Source organism: Pinus tabuliformis, chromosome Q (genome assembly GCF_031772625.1).
Source record: "Pinus tabuliformis cultivar Carrire ecotype Pingquan chromosome Q, CPIR1, whole genome shotgun sequence".
NCBI classification, from domain to species: Eukaryota; Viridiplantae; Streptophyta; class Pinopsida; order Pinales; family Pinaceae; genus Pinus; species Pinus tabuliformis.
Genome location: NC_142296.1, coordinates 1,027,697,710 through 1,027,719,499, shown reverse-complemented (window position 1 = coordinate 1,027,719,499; position 21,790 = coordinate 1,027,697,710). Strand labels below are relative to the sequence as shown.

The 21,790-nt window shown below is 41.8% G+C and overlaps 1 protein-coding gene across 2 annotated transcripts in view; it reads left to right on the top strand.

The window, feature by feature from the left end:
- The window catches only part of LOC149222993 (squalene monooxygenase SE1-like), a 187,587-nt gene that overhangs the window by 103,694 nt on the left and 62,103 nt on the right, over nt 1-21,790 (top strand). For both annotated transcript variants that reach the window (XM_089385704.1, XM_089385705.1), the window contains one exon: nt 1,318-1,486. In XM_089385704.1, coding sequence (XP_089241830.1) covers nt 1,318-1,486 — 169 coding nt within the window. The remainder of the gene's footprint in view (nt 1-1,317; nt 1,487-21,790) is intronic.

The window sequence follows — 21,790 nt, the reverse complement described above, 5'->3', positions numbered from 1 at the left end:
TGTATTTTCTTGTAATTACATAATATTTTTTGCATATATTTGAGGTAGTGTGGGACATTGGAAAGGGCTAGGCTGAGTATTAATGTCCCTGACCTCCCTAATGCAATGTTATTTTCTATATCAAGTAATTAATTGAACAATGTGTTCGACCAGATCACCCAAAAATCATTAAATTGTTGCTTTTATGGTATACTTGAACATATTTGTGTTCACTATAAAGGTTCTTCTATATGTTTCTGCTCTTGTTAGATGATTAGGTATTCAGGGAGGATACTTGATTATCTAAATTCTCTTCTATTCCTCTATCAAACCCTTTCAAGCTATGTTATTCTATCATAGCTGAACGCTGATACTTTGATAAGGCCTCTGCAACAGAGGGCTTTATTTGTTAAGCAGATATTGGAAACTTGAAGCATCCACCCTATACAGCAACCCCTAGATCTGACCACTGTGCTTCATAGGCTGTTGTTCAGTTACAATGAACTATAATAAAGCCTTGTAACACTTGAGGGAGTCCCCTCTGGTTTGAGGGCCAGCTTGAACCTAAAGTTGGTTGAGTTGGTTTCTTGGTGCAGTTTCGCAACCAAGAACTGCCTTCGAGAAACATATACAACACAAGGACTTCTTAAACATGCCAAGAATCCAGTCTTCCATGAATATACCAAGCATGCTAAAATACATTTCCACTTCATCAGATAGCTTGTAGAGGATGGATCTATTGAGTTTTCGTTTTGTCGCACAAAGGACCAAACTACAAACATTTTCACGAAGTCTTTGGGTCCCGAAAAATATGTAAAATGTTGGGATAAGCTTGATGTAGTTAGTAGATTGACCATTAAGGGAGAGTGTTAAGTAAATATCGGATTATAATGGTCAATTAGATATTAGACTTAGGTATTAATAAAGTCACTTTGACTTTATTTTATTATGTGTTTATGCTTTATTTCTAGTGTTTTTCTTGGTTTATCCGAAATTCATAAATTGACTTTTCTTGACTAGCTTGTAATTCTTTATAAGAAAGATTTCACTTTCTCATTATTAATGGAATCTTGGTTTTCTTTATGTGTTCATGTTATTGTTATAAAACTTACACTAATCCAAAGCTCAAGTCCTCTTTCCAGCTTCACTTGATTCCTGGTGGTTGGCATTGAAGACTTGAAGTTAGTGTGTATAAACTAGGAGCCATGAAGTTATGTCTATTTGCATAAATATGAAATTTAATATGTTCAATGGCCTTGTTCCATTCATGTATATTGCGTTCTTGTATGAACAACATCAACTAGAAGCTAATTTGAATCAAAGTTCATGTGATTGCAGGGTTTGTCTGGAGCAAGGAACTGTACTTTCTTTGGTTGAAAAGGATGGGGTTGTTAAGGGTGTAAAGTACAAGTCTGCAGCTGGAAAGGAACTTGAAGCATTTGCTCCTCTTACTGTTGTTTGTGATGGATCCTTTTCAAATCTGAGGCGCTCACTTTGCAATGCAAAGGTGCTTATCCCTATTATTTGCCACAAAGATTGTTTGCTGCTCCTTGAAGATTAATTTAATAAGCTGGTAGCCTTTCTGGTGCATAATACAAGTGGCATGAGTCAAAAGAAGAATTGTATTAATGTTGGCTATGCAAAGCATAAGTGTTTGTTACATTTACAAGGGAGTATTTCGCTTAAAAAAATATGTTTTTTTTTTCATTACACTTTTCAAGCTTGCAAACATGTAACTTCTAACCGATTAATGTGTTACATTTTTAGTGCTTAACCACAAATAAGAGAAACATTTGCTTAAGAGAATATTGGCTTTGGGATAGTAGTTCATATCTCTTAACATAATATCAACATGCTATCAACTTCGGTGCGGGATTTCCTAGTATGTATTCAAGGGTCATGGTTTCTGCTTCTGAATATGTAGATTTCATACAGGTTTTTGTTGGTAGTGGATGCCATTCTTTGCACTACTCTATTGAATGTTTCAGTGCCACTTATTTGGCTTGTTCTCATTTCTATCTAATTCCAGAAATGATATCGTGCTCCTCAGCTACCTCATTTGCTACTTTTTAGCATCCTTACCTCCCTATGCTCTAGAAAAACTGCTTTAAGTATCTATTAAGCTGACAAAATAACTTGTCACTTCTACTTTCAAAGTTATAAAATTTCCTGTTCTTGTGCCTTTCAAAAAGGCAGAAATAATAGTCTTTTTGAAAAAATATTGAGATATTCTCTAGAAACTGAGATACAATCTAAATGCTTCGCAAGATCTCAATAACAATAAGAGATTTTGAAAGAACTTGTCGATGATTTATCTTATATAAAAAAAAATTACAGCATGTTTGATGACAATTTCAATTAAACGAAATGCAATATTGAAAACTACTTTACAAGTGAAAAATACAAAACTTAACTTATGTAATATCCCCATGTCATGTCCCCATTTTTATTCTTCTTCATAGTACAGCCCGGGTGGATTTCTAGGACAGGGGATGGCTAGGTCAGTGAAACAGGTTTATGTCATCAGGGGTTCCGAGTGAGTTTTGAGGAGTTTTTATGGGATTTGATGGCATTCGCTTGACAACATTCCGTCATCAGCACAGTTTACCTTTCGTTCCATTGCATTCTGACAACTTTCAAAAATCAATATTATTATTGGGCATAACTTAATTAATTATGCTCAAGGTGGCATTTCGGGGAGATTAATTGATGGAACACCTCAGTGTAATAGTCGTTGGAACCAGAACAAGAAGATCTACATGATGTGACTTTTGGATGGGAGTTTCAGTGACCTAAGGAGACATGGTGGCCAATTTACCCTTTTCCTGCATTAAAAAGAATATTTTAATTAAAATAAGAGAGGGAAAAGTCCTCCATGATTAAAATAATAATAAAATAGGAGGTTCTAGAGGGGGCCATCAAATCTATAAAAGGGGAGGAGGAGGCCATTGGAGGACATCTTGGATTGAGTGTTGTTTCTTGCATGAGAGGTTGAGAACTTGGTTCTCTACTACATTGGTAACCCTAGGACGAAAACCCTTGGGTGATTTAGAGAGATTGGGCGAGCACCCATCTCCCCTTGGTGGATTCATTCAGAATCCACAGGTGTAGTGATTGTTTTTCTGTTTCAGTTTGGAGACCAAAGAGTCATTCCCAGCTATTGTATTGGCATACATCTATATATAATAAAGTTGGATTTTGGTTGCTGCATTTCTCACTATTCCTCATGTTGTGATTTTTAATGAGAAATTGTGGAATCTATAGATTTATGATTTGGGTTTTACATGGCAATCTTCTGGAAAATGCATGATAGTTTTATATGAAGTGTTTGTTCCAAAATTTTTGATGTGGGACATTACAGTGGTATCAGAGCCTTGATCTCGACTCATCGTGCGGGTATTCAATTTCCAGTTGCAACGATTATTGTCGGAGGGTTTTGCGAGAGAAGTCAAAGACCTAGTTTTTGTTGCAGAATAAAAGCTTATTCAAAGAGCTCGACAATTTTTCTCACTATGTGACAAAATTTTTGAGAAATTGTTGGATGCATGATAAGAATCCAACAAAATTGCCCAATGTTACAAGTCGTTGAAGAGCGGTTGTATCAAAACCTCAAGCGGCATATGGAATCGAAGGAGCTGAGGGCCCATCTCACAGAACGAGGGACCGTTCCGGCGAGGACATATCAGTGGCAGATTTGAAGCCGATATATGCACAATGGCCGCTCGGCTAGGATTGCCAGATTATCAGTCACTGGAAGAATAATTATGGGTCAATCTGCATGAGCTTTGCAATGTCTATACCTGTGACCGATTTGAAACACGTTGATTACGTAACATTATGATGGGCAATTCAGTGTGTAAGAAGCAATGCACATCTTTGACAAAGGACGAGTTATGCTTGTGCGTAAGGATGCATGCTGAAGAATATTAAAGTAAGCGATTTGGGGAGTTGATCGAATTGATATTGTTGGATGCAGATCTCTATGCTGGTTCTTGATAGAGCATGCATAGACAAAAGTCTGTGGTCTGTTTGTTGTGGAAAAACACTTTTTATCTGCTGTATGTAGAGTAATGCGTATGCCAAAGATCAAGGAGGCAGAGAACTGTAGTGCATGAGTTAAGTATACCGGTGCATATTTCCCCGTAGAGTGCATTTCCTGTGCGTGAAACAAATAATCTATCAGCCAAATTAATATTAGGCGTAGCATGGCGATCGAGCCTCCAATACCTGGATCGAGATTCAGTGTGTGACCAGAATGTTTATCGAATTTTGAAGAGTCGTGGTGCCACAAGCATTTTAAAGAACCCATATTCCTTGAATTTGCTTGCAGAATGTGGTGAGGAAGGCCCAGAGTAGAAGCTGTAGATCCAATTGTTGTAAGAGGTTTCGTTGTTGGAACGGGGGCCGAATCATATTACCAACTTGTGCGTTCTGCATTTCTAAGAAGAAAATCTTTGGTGAATCAGTGGCTGGGTGAGTGAATATCGAAGGCGGTCAAGGTAATTAAATGGAGCATGTCACTGGATGAAGATCGAAGGCCGCAACACTCGTACTCGTATGGTCATTGTACTGTGGCTCAAGTCAGATGCAAGTTTGCATCAGATAATGACTGGGCTGGATTATCATTCTTGATGTCAATGGGTATAAGTGGATTAGATCGACGTCCGCATGTGCAACAAGAATAATGGTGGTCACCGGGATTCTAAAGCCAAAGTGCTGAACACTTGCGTACTTAAACCAAGTCACGCTTAAACCAAGTTCAAGATAATTAGATTCCGCCAAATTTTTTAATTTGCAATGTGAAAGTTTAACGTGTAATCAAATCGACAGGTCGGGTCAACAGAGAAGCTAGTTGTCCGAGGACATTTGACTGCGTGCTGCTAAATATAAGGGGAGACAGACGGACAACATAGGGCCTCATTTGCTGAGTTCTTGTTCGTTGACGACGATTCAACCAATTGTGAGCGTTGTAGTCATGGGCATACGAAAGTTTGAACAAAGCATTGAGTGCAAAGATTAAATGAGATAGAGGATTGAGTCGTCGTATCAGTAGGAAGATCGTGGTCGAAATATGGAATGTTCTGCACTGATGTGCGAATTCTACATAGCACCTATAGCTGTGTGGGGTCCAATTGAGGGAATGTTGTAAGTTGATGTGTGTTAAATCCCATACTATTGTCATGGGCAAACTGAGCCCAATCATTGACACAGTACGTCTGGCACGCTAAGGTAGAGTCTGGGGCAGTCCTGGAAAGTGATATGGTGGCTGCTAGTGCGTTGTTGCAAAGATCCATGGCTTCGGGTAGTGTGGACTGGTAAGTGCAATTTAATTGTAACAAGGGATGACATTGTAGCTGTTGAATAATGTTATTACTAGGATTGGAGGCAATTGTTTGACAGAGCATATGTGGTGGAGTTTATAAATGTCATGTTTATGGTTGAGTCCTTTGGTGAACAATGATCTTGTTCTGTAGTGTCTATATCAGTGCCTTGATGAGAATAGTTTTTTAAGAAGGTTTGAGTATAGTATGTATGCTATTGTCCATGGTATTGACAGAGTTTTGTATTACTGTCAGTATATACCTTGCTCCAGCAGTAGATATATCTGTGTATCTTTTTAGCTAAATGCAAGGGTTTATATGCTGCTAAAATTGGTGCATTGAAGTCATAATCTTGATTGGCCGCTTACATTATTCCTATCAAATCAAAGGGTTCTCATACTGAAAATGTGGTTGCAGAAAACGAAGTGTTAATTGTTGAGTCTTACCTTGTTGCAACGTCTATATTGTGTATTGCAGAAATCAGAAATTAGAATAGTTGCTTCTATTGTTGTCCTGACATATTTTGTATTTGAACAAAGTGTCCATCTTAGTTGATGTTTGTTGTAGGTGAGAGGTTTAGTCATATGTTGTTATTATGTACCTCTGTCGTACTGCCAGCAAGTCTTGTATAAGTCAGTTTGATGTTCTTGTCCTCATTGAGCCAAAACATGGATCAAGCCTTGCTAAACTCCCTTGATAACTTATCAGCAGCAAACAATAGACCCTTCTCAAAGGGGGTCTATGCCATTCTTTAGAGAGAGCAGCCAAAATATGTGCAGAAGGGGCAGGAAATAGGACACAAAATCTTTGCACTTGGGACAAATTTGAAGCACATGAGGGTCGCATGGAAAATTATTTTTAAACTTGATGACCTAGATACACTCCTTTCCAAAGTGAGCCAGTTAGAAGGGAAGAAACTAATTTGGGCTTTAAAACCAACCATGCTTCCTCTCATACAACACAAGTTCTTCGAGGAACCTTGTGAAGGGGTTAGACTTCCAGCGACATCTTGTCTTAGTAACATCATGAGACTCACCACCCTTATAGCTCCTTACAATGATGATATTATGAGGAGAGTTTCCAAGCTGATAGTAGAGACTTTTCAGGACTTAGACAGTAGTGCAAGTCCTACATTTGGGAAGAAGCTTCAAATTCTGAAAATTATGTCCATGACTAGGACATATGAAATCATGTTAGATCTAGACTGTGATGGTTTGATCTTGCAGATGTTCCAATGCTTCTTCAAAATTAGGAAACATCATCCTGACACAGTCATAACACACATGTAGTCCATCCTGTCATCATGTATGAGAGGCCATGATGCCATTTTCCAGACATTGCAGTCTCGATTGTTGTCCGTTTGGAGGAGAGAACAGTTGGTCTCACCTGCTTCTTATGAATTAGCTGAAAGGTTGGTAGAGCAGAACATTGGGTTGTTCAAGGGGAAGTTGACTAGGGATGAGCAACTCAGGATTGGGGGATCATGTAGAAGGAATGAGATGAGGAGGAAGGGACTTTTCCTTGTTTGCAAGCGAGCTTGGGGACCTAACCACTCATGCTTGAGTGACGCTGGGGAGATGACAGAGGTAGAGCAAGAGGAGATTCCTTCTGACTTTCAGGGTGAGGACTCTTCTTTGGACGAGTCCATGGGTTCATACGATGATACCTCTGAGGAGCACGAGCAGTCATGTGGAGTTGATGTTAGTAGCCCAGATGTGCATCCATGTGTGGTAGAGGAGTATGACGAGCAGCTGATTGTTCCCATGAGGGAAGGAGATCCAGGAGTAGATGAGTGATTGATGATTCAACATAGGGAGCACATAGAGGAGCATGAGACAGATGACACACACAGTGTGCGGGATGGGCCAATGTTGGAGAGTTAGCTAGTGGCTCATGTTGAGCCCATGATGGAGGATGAGAAGACATCCGTGGGGCCAACCATTGTGGAGCAGAAATATGTGTAGGCAGCCTCCAGGGAGGTAGTATTTGTAGACACTTGTCCTTAGGAGATGTTGGAGATTGACAGGGTAGTCTTGTAGGAGGCTAGTAGACGACAGGAGCTGTTGGAGATGGTGGTACATCCATATTTGCGCTGACCCACTGATGAGGTGCGGGTAGATGCACATGCAAATGGCAGAGCTACAGGACTTTCAGGGAGAAGCCCTCTCCAGGAGTATATAGATATAGGGCTTGCAACACAGTGCGCCCACTTCTTCCCATTAGAGGGGTGAAGGCAAATTTTCTTAGACATATTTCGATTAACCAAGTAGAGCCTCAGGAGTTGAGCATGGACTAGTTTCAGCATAGCAGACATATCCCTTGCACAGGTGTCCGTACATTAGATTGGTGGGAGATCATGAGTTGGTATCCTTTTGATGGAGTATCAACCTTAGTTCAGGGCTCAGTATAACAGGGACACTTAGATGAGGAGGTTACTATATGTTTCAGTGAGTAGTGGGAGGTGGACTGACAGTTCACCAGTATTTCGATAACATTAGCCTTGCATCAGCAGAGTGGGGATGACCTTGGTCTATGGCAAGGGTTGGACTGGAGAGAGGCGATGAGTTGGTATGCGGTGGATGGAGCAACATTCACAGCCAGAGTTATAACACATCATGAGCCGTGGAGCATTGATGCTCCTTCTTGGTGGCATTGGGATCAAGGAGGATTTGTTGATGACAGGTTCTGTCGGAGATTGGTCTGGGATCTGGGCATCGAGGAGTCCGTCCATGGTGGGTTGACACAGGAGCAGAGCATCACCAAGTGGTTCGTATGGGATCCTAGCATTGGGTCTCAGTTGCGTTGGGCCACCAGATTGGTCCACAGATATGGATTGCTTGAGGGCAAGCAATCTTGCGACGGGAGGACTGTCATGTCCCCATTTTTATTCTTCTTCATAGTACAACCAGGGTGGATTTCCAAGACAGGGGATGGCCAGGTCAGTGGAGTAGGTTTATGTCATCAAGGGTCCCGATGGAGTTTTGAGGAGTTTTTATGGGATTTGACGGCATTCTCTTGGCATATTCCATCATCAACACAGTTTGCCTTTCGTTCCGTTGCATTCCAACAACTTTCAAAAATCAACATTATTATTGGGCATAACTTAATTAATTATGCTTGAGGTGGCATTCTGGGGAGATTAATTGATGGAACACCTCAGTGTAATAGCTTGTTGGAACCGGAACGAGAAGATCTACATGATGGGACTTTTGGATGGGAGTTTCAGTGACTTGAGGAGACATGGTGGCCAATTTACCCTTTTCCCGCATTAAAAAGAATATTTTAATTAAAATAAAAGAGGGAAAAATGCTCCATGATTAAAATAATAATAAAATAGGAGATTCTAGAGGGGGCCATTATATCTATAAAAGAGGAGGAGGAGGCCATTGGAGGACATCTTGGATTGAGTATTGTTTCTTGTATGAGAGGTTGAGAACCTGGTTCTCTACTCCATTGGTAGCCCTAGGACGAAAACCCTCGGATGATTTAGAGAGATTGGGCGAGCACCCGTCTCCCCTTGGTGGATTCATTCAGAATCCACAGGTGTAGTGATTGTTTTTCTGTTTTAGTTTGGAGACCAGAGGGTCATTTCCAGAGATTGTATTGGCATACATCTATGTATAATAAAGTTGGATTTTGGTTGCTGCATTTCTCATTGTTCCTCATGTTTTGATTTTTAATGAGATTTTGTGGAATTTATAGATTTATGATTTGGGTTTTACATGGCAATCTTCTGGAAAATGCATGATAGTTTTATATGAAGTGTCTGTTCCAAAAATTTTGATTTGGGACATTACACCCCATTTTTTATTTTCCGCATTAAAGATAATTTTGGAAAAAGGGAGACATTTCTAGCATTGGGACTTAGGAAGAAAGAGGAAAATCACAGCCTTAGTGGAGAGTGGGGGCCACAAGGAGAGAAAATTCGACTCGAGGCAATTCGCACTAGTGAGAAGAGAGAGAGAGAGAGAGGAAGGGGTGCGAATTAGTGGAAGGTGGGGACCACCAAGGGAGAGAGGGCCAACAATTATAAATAGAGCTTGGAAGCCTCCATTTGATATCTTTGGTCATTTGATAATTCAACAATTAGTTGTCTTGAGCTGCTTAACCAAGACAATTTGTGCTGTTTAGCACAAGCAATTTCTGAGCAGAAATCCCACCCTCATTCTGAAGAACTTCGAATGTCTCCCTAGTAAGACAATTTGGGGAGTCGAATTCAGGATTTCCATAGAGCTTTACTGCTGGTATTCACTTAGTTTTGCACACTCTTGGGGCGCAGAGGTAGTTCGGGTTGCTTATTGGAGGATCAACTATTATGGGTTGGAGTTCTGACTATTTTGCATAGGGTTTCCTCTATTGACGCCGACAATTTTGTAGTGGATTTGTAGGGATGGGATCAACATTATTTTGTGTGTCGAATTTGTTAATTTTGGCAGTTCGCAAAGTCTCCTAGACACAACCTATGTAGTATTTGAGAGAGTTGATTCTTAGAGCAAGGGGTTGGAAAAACATTGGGCTTCCAAAGATAAACTTGTAGAAGAGCATGAGGAAATTTTCAGCGGTGAATTTGGGCCTAATTCAACAATATCATAATTGTGGCGCATTTTCTGGCCAAATTGAGCAATTCACACTTGTTGGAGGTCACCGTGGTTCAGTGGATTTAGCCCAAACCCTTTATGAGTTTTTGTGGGTTTGGTGAAAGGAGGCTAGGATTAATTTTGCATAATTTTCTGAGCACTTATGAGGGAAAAATTCCTAGTTCCATCCAATAGCCAGTAGCAGAAATTATTGGAAAAGGGCACAGTTCACTCTAGGATCATTTCCACCACTTGGGTTTGTGTGATATTTGCGAATTTTTTTGGGGGTTCTTGCAAGGAGGCCACTCACCCTGTTTCATCTCATTCCGAGCATTTACAGAGCAGTATCTCTAGTTTCCTTTTGACAATAGCTAGTAGTTCTTCCTGGGCATGCACAGTCTTGCTGGGGAATCTTCCTAGCATTTGAGCATTGTACTCACACTTGGGTTCTTTTCATAGCTTGCAGTAGCAAGCCCAGGTTCCTCTACTCTCATTTTTTGTACTCAAATTTAACCATATTAATATAATGGCTCAAAATTTTTGCTCATATTTCAGTGTTTAATGTGTATGGTTGCACATTTTTGAATTCTATAGTTGTAGCTAGTTCCTTGCTTCTATTATTTGCTGTATTTTTCTATTTGGAACATTATAGTGGTATCAGAGCATGATCTTGGCCAGCTATGGGGAAGCTAGCAAGATCATGGAGGTTTTAGACATGTATGCTGTTAATTTTAGGTATGTTCTATGCTAGAGCAATTTATTTAAATTTTCATAGTTAGCAATCACATTAGCATTAAAGTAAACTGCAGATAGAACATAAGTATAAATCGCAGAAGACATGCCAAGACAAGAGGACACAAGATGTGGCGCTAGCCAGGGACAAACCCCACAATGTGTGGGGAAACCCTTGATCAATTCTTCTTTTATGTTCTTCAAAGTTCAGCAGAGAAAGAAAGAGAGGGATAGTACATTTACAACAGAAGTCAACCCTTTGACTTATCTAGATCAGAGCATAGATCATCTCCTATAACAATGATACATGAGATCAGTTGAAGACATTCTGCTTCAACTGATTCCCCAAGGCGACGACTTCACCTATCATCGTGCTGCATCTAGTCCTTTAGTTGCACCACAACATACTGCACCATGCTGTACTAATCATGATTATCATCATGCTACCCATGTCCATGATCTTATCCATCATCATGTTGCTCAAACTAATGTGCATCATCATCATGCTGCTGCCTTTGCTCCATGTATCATTGTGCTGCCCATGCACATGATCTCATAGTGCTGCCCATCATGCTGCTGCCTTTGCCTTCTCGTTGCTTCATCATGCTGCAACAATTTGCTTTTGTTGATATCAACCTTAGCTGCTTTCTATGGCTTGCAGCCTAGCAAAGCAGCTAGGCTATAGTTCCAAAATCCTCCCTGCAGTCTCAAACTACACAATCATGCTGTCATCTACAACAATCCATTTTCATTTCAGACCTCTTTATAAGAGATCATGACTTAGTGATATCTATAGATCCATCGGGATTTTTTCTCACCAGATCTTAACTGTATTTATGTAGACAGAGTATCAAAGCAACATGGCTGCGGTTTTGATTCCCTACTGCCCACAAATATCTGCGTATTGTGCATGTATATAAATTGACTACGTGTATATATATTGACTGCGTGTATGTATATATGTTGCCTGAGTGTGAAGGCTGAGCGTGTAAATATCTTCTCTAGTGCTGTGTATATATATGATGCCATCGTATATATATATCTCTGCTTGTTTGCCTACATATATAAATATATTGCAGCGTTGTATCATACACTGTGTACAGCTATGTGTATGGCCAACATTGATGCGTTCCACGTATTTCTTTAAACTATGCTATATGTTGATGCGTTCCACGTATCTTTTAAACCACGCTCCCTGACTGCGTTGATGCCCACGCTATCTCTTAAACCACGCTTTCACCTTGACTGCTGCCTTCACCCTTTGACTGTGGCCTTCATGTCCTGCGTATACATAGTCAACGTATGACTGCCCAACATATATACCATGAGCGTTCCATACATCATTGCGTCCCATAATATATATGACTGCGATCCATATAGCGTATCTCCATTGCCATAGCTGCGTTATTCATAACAGCATATATATGCATTTCCATGACTGCGTTATTTCCTTGCTGTGCTAGGGTTTCACCATGTATCATTTCCTGAACAGCGTATAGAGATGAACAACGAATCATCTTCCTGCGTAGAATTAGGGCATCATTTGCTGCTAGGGCTGCTTCTAGACCAGCGTATTCTTGGTGATTCTCCTTCTCCAAAAACCCAAGACGTGGAGAGGAGATCACCTTGAGAGTGTTTCTAAATGACATCAAATCCTCTTATATTTATACTAAAACGTACAGGTTGAATAGACATGACGTTTGGGCTTCTCAAGCCTACGTAAGAGCTGGTCGACTTGATAATAATTACATAACCAAAATAAATTCATATCTCCATAAATACTTATCGGAATCGGATGATGTTTGGATCGATCCTACACCTCTCGACGAGAGGGATCCAATAAAATATCAACTGCCATAAATAAGCTGACCCACATGGAGTTTGGCCCTAGTTGCCAATTTAACGCTCTCTCTCAACTAGGGAGAACTCCATCCGGTGATCCATAAGTTCGACTGTAATATCTCTGCCATCAGTGCCCTGCACTGCTCTGCCCAACTTTGCTAAGCTCTGTTGTCTCTGCTATGCTCTGCTCAGCTCTACTGGATCTGCTAGCTCTGCTCTGCTCTACTCAGCTCTGTTGTCTTTGCTTTGCTCTGCTCAGCTCTGCTGAACTATGAAGAAGAAGAATTGATTGAGAATGTCTCCACTGACCTGAAGTCAGTCTCAAAGTGAGTACCACTGGTCCCAGACCAGTCTCAACCGACCCAATGTCAGCGTCATAGTATGTACCACTCTCACTGGTCCCAGACCAGTCCTACATTGACACGAAGTCAGTCTCAGTGTATGTACCACTGGTCCCAGACCAGTCCTACACTGACACGAAGTCAGTCTCAGAGTATGTACCACTGTCCCAGACCAGTCTCAACCGACCCGAAGTCAGCGTCATAGTGGGTACTACTCCTACCACTAGTCCCAGACCAGTATCGTAGGCTCAGAGAGTGTACCATTGGTCCCAGACCAGTCTCAATTGACCCAAAGTCAGCATCATAGTATGTACCACTCTCATTGGTCCCAGACCAGTCCTACACTGACACGAAGTCAGTTTCAGAGTATGTACCATTGGTCCCAGATCAGTCTCAACCGACCCGAAGTCAGCGTCATAGTGGGTACTACTCCTAGCACTGGTCTCAGACCAGTATCGCAGGCTCAGAGAGTGTACCACTGGTCCTAGACCAGTCTCAACCAACCTGAAGTCAACGTCATAGTATGTACCACTTTCACTGGTCCCAGACCAGTCCTACATTGACACGAAGTCAGTCTCAGAGTATGTACCATTGGTCCCAGACCAGTCTCAAGTTTCAACCGACCCGAAGTCACCGTCATAGTATGGTACAACTCCTACCACTGGTCCCAGACCAGTATCATTGATCCCAGATCAATGGAGGTCATCCTAGCGTAGGGAGTATGGTAGATACAACGATGTGTCCATCGGTACTACTATGGTCCCTAACTTCATTTCCCTGCTCATTGATCAGATGAGAGGTGCTTCCCATGAGTCCCAGACTGCATGGGTAGGATGCCTCGACAGGAGAACTAATCAATCCTGTGCTCACAGGAGAAGACATCAATCCTGCTACAATCGCCATCGATCCAGGCCTCACAGGAGAACACATCAATCCTGCTACAATTGCCATGGAGAACACATCAATCCAGGCCTCACAGGAGAACACATCAATCCTGCTACAATTGCCATGGAGAACACATCAATCCAGGCCTCACAGGAGAACACATCAATCCTGCTACAATTGCCATGGAGAACACATCAATCCAGGCCTCACAGGAGAACACATCAATCTTGCTACAATCGCCATGGAGAACACATCAATCCAAGCCTCACAGGAGAACTAATCATCCTGCTACACAAGAGAGCGAATCATCCTGTTCCACAAGAGAGCGAATCATCTTGTTCCAGTGCGCACTACCAGTGGAGGGTGAGTCACCCTGTGGTCGTATATTGCTCCAGTAAGAACCGCAAGCCCCCCAGAGCTCCCAGAGTTCAATGTATGCAACATGCAGGACCCTTTTACAAAGGTCTCTCGATGACTCCAAGGCGTTCGGGAAAATCACAAATTTGATCTTTCCCCGGGGCTCTGACCTGTACATCATCTCAGTGCAATGGAGCCTCCTTTCTCATCGACTTACCATATCCTAGATAAGGCAGTATTTGATGTCTATCTGCTAGAGAAATCATTGAATATGGGATTCCTTATTAATCGAGTCCCACCTCTGGTTGTCACAGAGAATCACAGTGGTATTCATCATGTGTACTCACTGAAGTGTTTCGACAACCAAGCAACTTCATACGAGGTCATACTCGTAGTTATGTATCCGATATCGACGGTATTTATAACAACCGATTTCTGCTTCTTGCTCATCCATGATATCGAAGTAGAATCCAAAGAGAACCAACACTGAGAAGTGCTCTAGTGATCCTCCACAATGCTTTCCCAGTCAGCATTCGAATAATCATGCAGTTTTCATATTTCCGACAGTGTATCTCAATCCAGATTGTGCCCCAAAGATATCTCAGAGGATTCTTGGCACCAATCCAGTGAGGCTCAACCAAATATGAGCTCACCATGCTAACTGCAAAACATATGTCCAGACGGAAGTTCACCAAGAACATCAACGTGATTGAGTTCATGAAACTCAGAGGCATTTCCCAAATTTGGTCTGACATCACTACCATATAGCTTCTGAAAGTTAATATCCTTGAGGTAGTCACAGGCTTGCAGTTTATCATTACACATACGGAATCCAACTCCCTCTGTCTCCTACAAATGAGAGGGTTTGCACCTATCAGACATAGGTGCCAATATGAGAGGTCTATCATCCACAACCTTCGAGTAATGGTTTGGATCGATTTCTTTCCTAGTGAATCTCAACTTCATCAGATAGTTGTTGATTCTCTCATACTATGCCTGGGGTGATTTGCTTCAAGCCATAGAGGGCTTTCTTCCACCTGTCTACATGAGATACCCATTTAAAACTCCATGAGTTGTTTCAAACTTGTGGACCTACTACTTGAGGGGAATGGTCCCCTTGTAAGATTTTCCTTCGGTACATCTCAAACATGTAGTTTCATGCTCTTTTTGAATTCAGGCTTCCCTATCACCATCTGACTCACAGACCTCCGGTGCTATGTGTCAATGGACATGGTCCTACTCGTGGACTTCCTGTAACTTAATACAACCCTGAACTCAAAAGCATCTTTAGAAAATTCTATTTTCAAACACGTACCTTTCCATCAACGAATGCCACCATAAAACCTTTGACTTCCATTCCCTTTTCGGGATAGGTGGCATCGGCTCCAAGTGTAATCCCACGATTGTTTCCATCTCTACCAAATTAGAGAGTGCACCCTTCTATCTTATGAAGTACCTTGAAGCACTACAATCAATATGCCAGATTCCCAAAGAATCTGAAGGAGAGGGCCAATACAAGATAACACTTCTTTATTAGAAACAATATTTGATTCTTCTTACCTGGGGTTCCTTGCTTCCTTGAAGAGTCAACCATGTCTTTGATGACCTGCATCTCTATCATTCGGACACTCTTTCGCATAAGGGCCGAACTCATAACCAAGGCATCTACCTTTCCATCCACCCTTAGATCCAAACTTCCCAATGAAGTGATCTTTAGATGGGCCATTAGAAACTTCCGCTGCGCCATTCTCTGCTTTGACTTCACCGTGGGTGAATTATGAGGAACCCATTGATCCTTTTGTCTTGTCCCAACTGTCTTTGGTGATTGTTCTTTCACTCTTGCTTGGGCATTGTCTTCACCTCAGCTCTGATACCATGTTAATTTTAGGTATGTTCCATGCTAGAGCAATTTATTTAAATTTTCATAGTTAGCAATCACATCAGCATTAAAGTAAACTGCAAATAGAACATAAGTATAAATCGCAGAAGACATGCCAAGACAAGAGGACACAAGATGTGGCGCTAGCAAGGGACAAACCCCACAATGTGTGGGGAAACCCTTGATCAATTCTTCTTTTATGTTCTTCAAAGTTCAGCAGAAAAAGAGAGAGAGAGAGATAGTACATTTATAACAGAAGTCAACCCTTTGACTTATCTAGATCAGAGCATAGATCATCTCCTATAACAATGATACATGAGATCAATTGAAGACATTCTGCTTCAACTAATTCTCCAAGGTGACGACTTCACCTATCATTGTGCTGCGTCTGGTCCATTAGTTGCACCACTGCATACTGCACCATGCTGTACTAATCATGATTATCATCATGCCGCCCATGTCCATGATCTTATCCATCATCGTGCTGCTCAAACTATTGTGCATAATCATCATGCTGCTGCCTCTGCTCCATGTATCATTGTGCTGCCCATGCACATGATCTCATAGTGCTGCCCAGCATGCTGCTGCCTTTGCCTTCTCGTTGCTTCATCATGCTGCAACAATTTGCTTTTGTTGATATCAGCCTTAGCTGCTTGCTATGGCTTGCAGCCTAGCAAAGCAGCTAGGCTATAGTTCCAAAATCCTCCATGCAGTCTCAAACTACACAATCATGCTGTCATCTACAGTAATCCATTTTCATTTCAGACCTCTTTATAAGAGATCATGACTTAGTGATATCTATAGATCCATCGGGATTTGTTCTCACCAGATCTTGACTGTAGTTATGTAGACAGAGTATCAAAGCAACATGCCTGTAGTTTTGATTCCCTACTGCCCACGAATATCTGTGTATTGTGCATGTATATAAATTGACTACGTGTATATATATTGACTGTGTGTATGTATATATGTTGCTAGATTGTGAAAGTTGAGCGTGTAAGTATCTTCTCTAGTGCTGTGTATATATATGATGCCATCGTATATATATATATATATATATCTCTACGTTGTTTGCTTGCATATATAAATATATTGCAGAGTTGTATCATAGCCTGCGTACGGCTATGCGTATGGCCAACGTTGATGCGTTCCACGTATTTCTTTAAACCACATTATCTGTTGATGCGTTCCATGTATCTTTTAAACCACACTACCTGACTACGTTGATGCCCACCCTATCTCTTAAACCACGCTTTCACCTTCACTGTTGCCTTCACCCTTTGACTGCGGCCTTCATGTCCTTCATATACATAGTCAGCATATCACTGCCTAGCGTATATACCATGAGCATTCCATACATCATTGCGTCCCATAATATATATGACTGCGATCCATATAGCGTATCTCCATTGCCATAGCTGCGTTATTCATAACAACATATATATGCATTTCCATGACTGCATTATTTCCTTGCTATGCTAGGGTTTCACCATGTATCATTTCCTGAACAGCGTATAGAGATGAACAACGAATCATCTTCATGCGTAGAATTAGGGCATCATTTGCTGCTAGGGCTTCTTCTGGACTAGCGTATTCTTGGTGATTCTCCTTCTCCAAAAACCCAAGACGTGGAGAGGAGATCACCTTGAGAGTGTTTCTAAATGACATCAAATCCTCTTATATTTATACTAAAATGTACAGGTTGAATAGACATGACGTTTGGGCTTCTTGAGCCTATGTAAGACCTGGTCGGCTTGATAATAATTACATAACCGAAATAAATTCATATCTCCATAAATACTTTTCGGAATCGGATGATGTTTGGATCGATCCTACACCTCTGGACGAGAGGGATCCAATAAAAATATCAGCTGCCATAAATAAGCTGACCCACATGGAGTTTGGCCCTAGTTGCCAATTTAACATATGCATAGTGATTGGTGACTTTATGGACACTCCAATGGCTCAAAAGGGGAAGGGTACATAGGGGATCATGGAGGAGTTGGTGAGGAAAAACCAACGAGTCCTAAAGGAGATGCAACAAATGATGGGAATGTTGATACATAACCAACAAAGAAGCCACACACATGTGTGCAGAGTCCAATTGAACAATACCCATGGCCAGCCTAGCCGATCTACCATGCCTCATTTTCTGGATGAACCAAAAAAGGAGAGGAAACTAGACACCTTTGCAGATTTGATGAGGTCCTTCGTGGATAGGATTGATGAGTATGAGGCGTTAGACCCTAGGGTCAGTAGGGCTCCCTCGTTTGAGGAGCATAGATCAGGGACTGGATCATCATATAGAGGAGGGAAGTTAAATGGTGAGACTAGGAGGTGCTTCTGCTGGTGGAGACCTGGCTTTAGATATCAGGATCATGAAGAGGAGGTGGAGCATGAGGCTAATGTCATGCAGGAGGAGCACGTAGATATACCTAGAGTGATGCAGGAGTCACCCTTGTCAGAGATTCCTTTGATAGCTCCGATTGACACCTTGGTGGAGATAGTTGAGCATACACATGTAGGGCCATCTGTTAAGGAGGTATCTGTTGATGAGGCACTTAGAGCTGTGACAGAGTTTCCAGATAATGACCGCTTATAGCAGGTTGATGAGGTGCCTGGAGACACAAAGGTATCTAGAGTTGTGACCGAGTTTACAGATGATAATCGTCCACAACAGTTTCAATAGCTCCAGGCCGACCTTCTAACATTGAAAAAGATGGTCTCATCAATCCGAGAGGCCATTCTGCAGTAGAATGAGGAGCTGGAGGGGATGAGAGCGGTCTGTGCCAAGTCAGTGGCCAAGTTGACTCATGTCGGGGAATGATTGATGTCTCTAATGATGCAGCTAGAGGGTTGTATGTTGGAGTGCCACAACAACCCTCTTTAGCCATACATAGATGGGGCTTGTAGCACTAGTTAGGCCACTCAGGTCTACTAGGATAGGTGAGGAGATTTGTCATCCATCATGGTGGGTACATTAGCAGAGTGGTAGATATATTAGCATGGGTGGGATGCCTTATGAGGTAGGACGGTGCGACAGTAGGTGGTGGTATCCAGCTATGCACAAAGGGGTACAACTAGGTGTAGCCGTGTGTTGAGGGGCACAAAGATACATGTTTGTATGCAGGGGAGCGCAGGGGTGCTTGGCCATATGTAGTGATGTGTGATGCTGCCCATGGGGATGTTGAGGCGTTATCATTGGGTGTTGTTCACCCATGATTGATGAGGAGGCAGATGAACATCATTTGATGATATCCATGGGGACTCGAGCACCTGCCTTACTTCCGCATTGTTTGCAGGCACAAAGGAGTTGGATGTTGTCCCTTGTTGCCTTCATTGTGAGCAGCAGGATGCGGGAGGCTCACTCGAGATAGTTAGTTGGGACACAAAGTATCCGGAGAGAGACTTTTCAGCGGCGGCATTTGGTCAGGGCACGAGCTAACAGATACAGGCTTGAGTAGAGTGTGGTTGGCTGCAAAGGTAGCATATGGTCCACCCTTGAGTTCACACTTAGAGAGGTGATTGAGAGGGAACTGCATGGTGCACTTCCAGTAGGACAGCTCGAGGCATTAGGTGAGCATGAGGTATAGGGGATGGTAGTCGTTTTTGGCAGGAGGATGCCTAGGTTCCCGGTAGTACTCGGGCACATCATCAAGAGCTGGGATAACATATCTTGTTGTGTGATTTGGCAGGAGCAAAGAAGTTGGTCATTCACACGACAAATTCTTGATGCTCGGTGCCCAATTATTGGATACATACATGAGTCAGAGACGAGCCACAAAGGGGTCCCAACAGTTAGCAGCATATCACAACAGGATGCAGTGAGGATTGGGAGTTGTGGGCCTCCAATATGACTATGGGATCCAGTGGATTTGTGGGACAATGTACTTCTTAGTAAGCATAGTTAGGATAACAAGCGATCTAGTTCATTCTCAGGCTAACACATTGGGGATCATTGACATCTCCATTGTATGGCGAGGAAGATTGTTGCTCAGGATTGGGGCCAACCATGGAGTAATAGGTGTTGGCATTATTGAGTCGCTTTGGTAGGTTGGGACTAGCCTCGATCATCACATATAATATGGCCAAGAGTTACGGGAGCGGAATCTCTGGTACGAGCATGTTAGGCAGTCAATCATAACCAGAGTGTCATAGGGTCAACAGGACAATTTCTTTCCGCGATGGACATGGGACCCTAGCATCACAATACTTGACAGTCCAGCTACCCTTAGAGTTGAGTTGGGTTCAACAAGGGGAGATCATTCCAACCTTCCATTGGATTTTACTGATTCATGTTGGTGAGGGGGACTTCACCAGCATGGAGGGATGGTCAGTAGGATAAGATTAGGGGAAGCCCATGCGGGCAAGGAGTCATCTCCACAGGAGTCTGATTGTATCACAGGTGTATTTTTACCTCATCAACAGGCCCAGGGGCTTTTGAAGATGTTTTAGGGGGTGTGGAGCAATTCACTTGCCATTCTCCATCATCAAGATTGATTTTGCACAACTCGCTCCTCGTTCCATTACATTATGATAATTCCCCTAAAACGGGGTTATTATTGTGCATACCTCATTTAATTATGCTAAAGGTGCCTTTTCGAGAGGAATACTTGACATAACACCTTACAGTAATAGCTCGTTGGAACCGGAACGAGAAGATTTGTAGGATGTGATCGTTAGCGGGGATTTTCAGTGGCCTGAGGAGGTATGATGGCCAATTTACCATTTTCCCACATTAAAAAGAATATTGTAATTGAAACAAAAGATGGAAATGAGCTCAATGATTGAAATAATAATAAAATATGAGGTTCTAGAGGGTTCCATCAGATTTATAAAAAGGAGGAGGCCATTGGAAGGACATCTTGGATTTGATATTGCTTCTTGTATGAGAGGTTGAGAACCCGGTTCTCTACCTTTTGGTAGCCTCAGGACGGAAACCCTCAGGTGATTCAGTGAGATTGGGCTAGTACCCATCTTCCCTTGGTGAATTCATCCAGAATTCACAAGAGAGCTCAACAGTGACATTTCAGTTCAGTTTTGGTGGGCCAACACAATATTGGCATAGAGTCTTGAGGCCAGTTTTCATCTTAGCTATTTTGTTGTATCAACATGTAAACCCCAGTTGCTTATTATAATAAAAGCTAGGATTTCCTTCTGCTCATTATTGTTATTTGCAGTTCTATGTTGTTAAAATTTACATGGCAATCTTCTGTTCATGAATGGAAATTTTATTTGAAATATTTTTGAGTTAAAAATTTCAAGAAAACTCCAAATTTTTGCATTTGGAATATTGTAGTGGTATCAGAGCTAGTTTTCTTGCTAGCTTGAGGGTTTTAATTCCAACTACGGGTTGTCCAAGGGTTTAATTTTGTCGAAGGAGCCAAAATTGTCGCGTCTCCATTAAGAAAATGACAAAATGGCTATTATTCCTCAATGAGGGTGAATTTTAAAGGGCCGAATCAAATTTTGAGTGGAGCCATAAGCTAAATTATATGTAAAGGGAAAACATTGGCCAAATTTTAGAAGGTGGAAAGAAAATATGTATTACAAGGCCGTAAATATAATAGAGGCCAATTTTTCTTCATTCCTCTATTGGTGCACTAGAATTTATTATCCTGTAGTGTAAATGATAGCATGGAATTGTCTGTTGCGCATTGGACGATTCAGTGACAGTGTGGTTGGACGAATGTTGGAGGGGCATATCTCCTTTTGGTAACAGTGGTATTATTTGTAGACAGTGATATATTTGCAAAGCCAAGAGCTTCATCTTTACAGGCCGACTATTATGGGATTGAGTCGCCTTTAAGAGAGATGCCCGCTTTGAGTCAAAGGTTGTGATCGAACTGCGAGTTAGCTAAAAGTCCTGTGACAGTT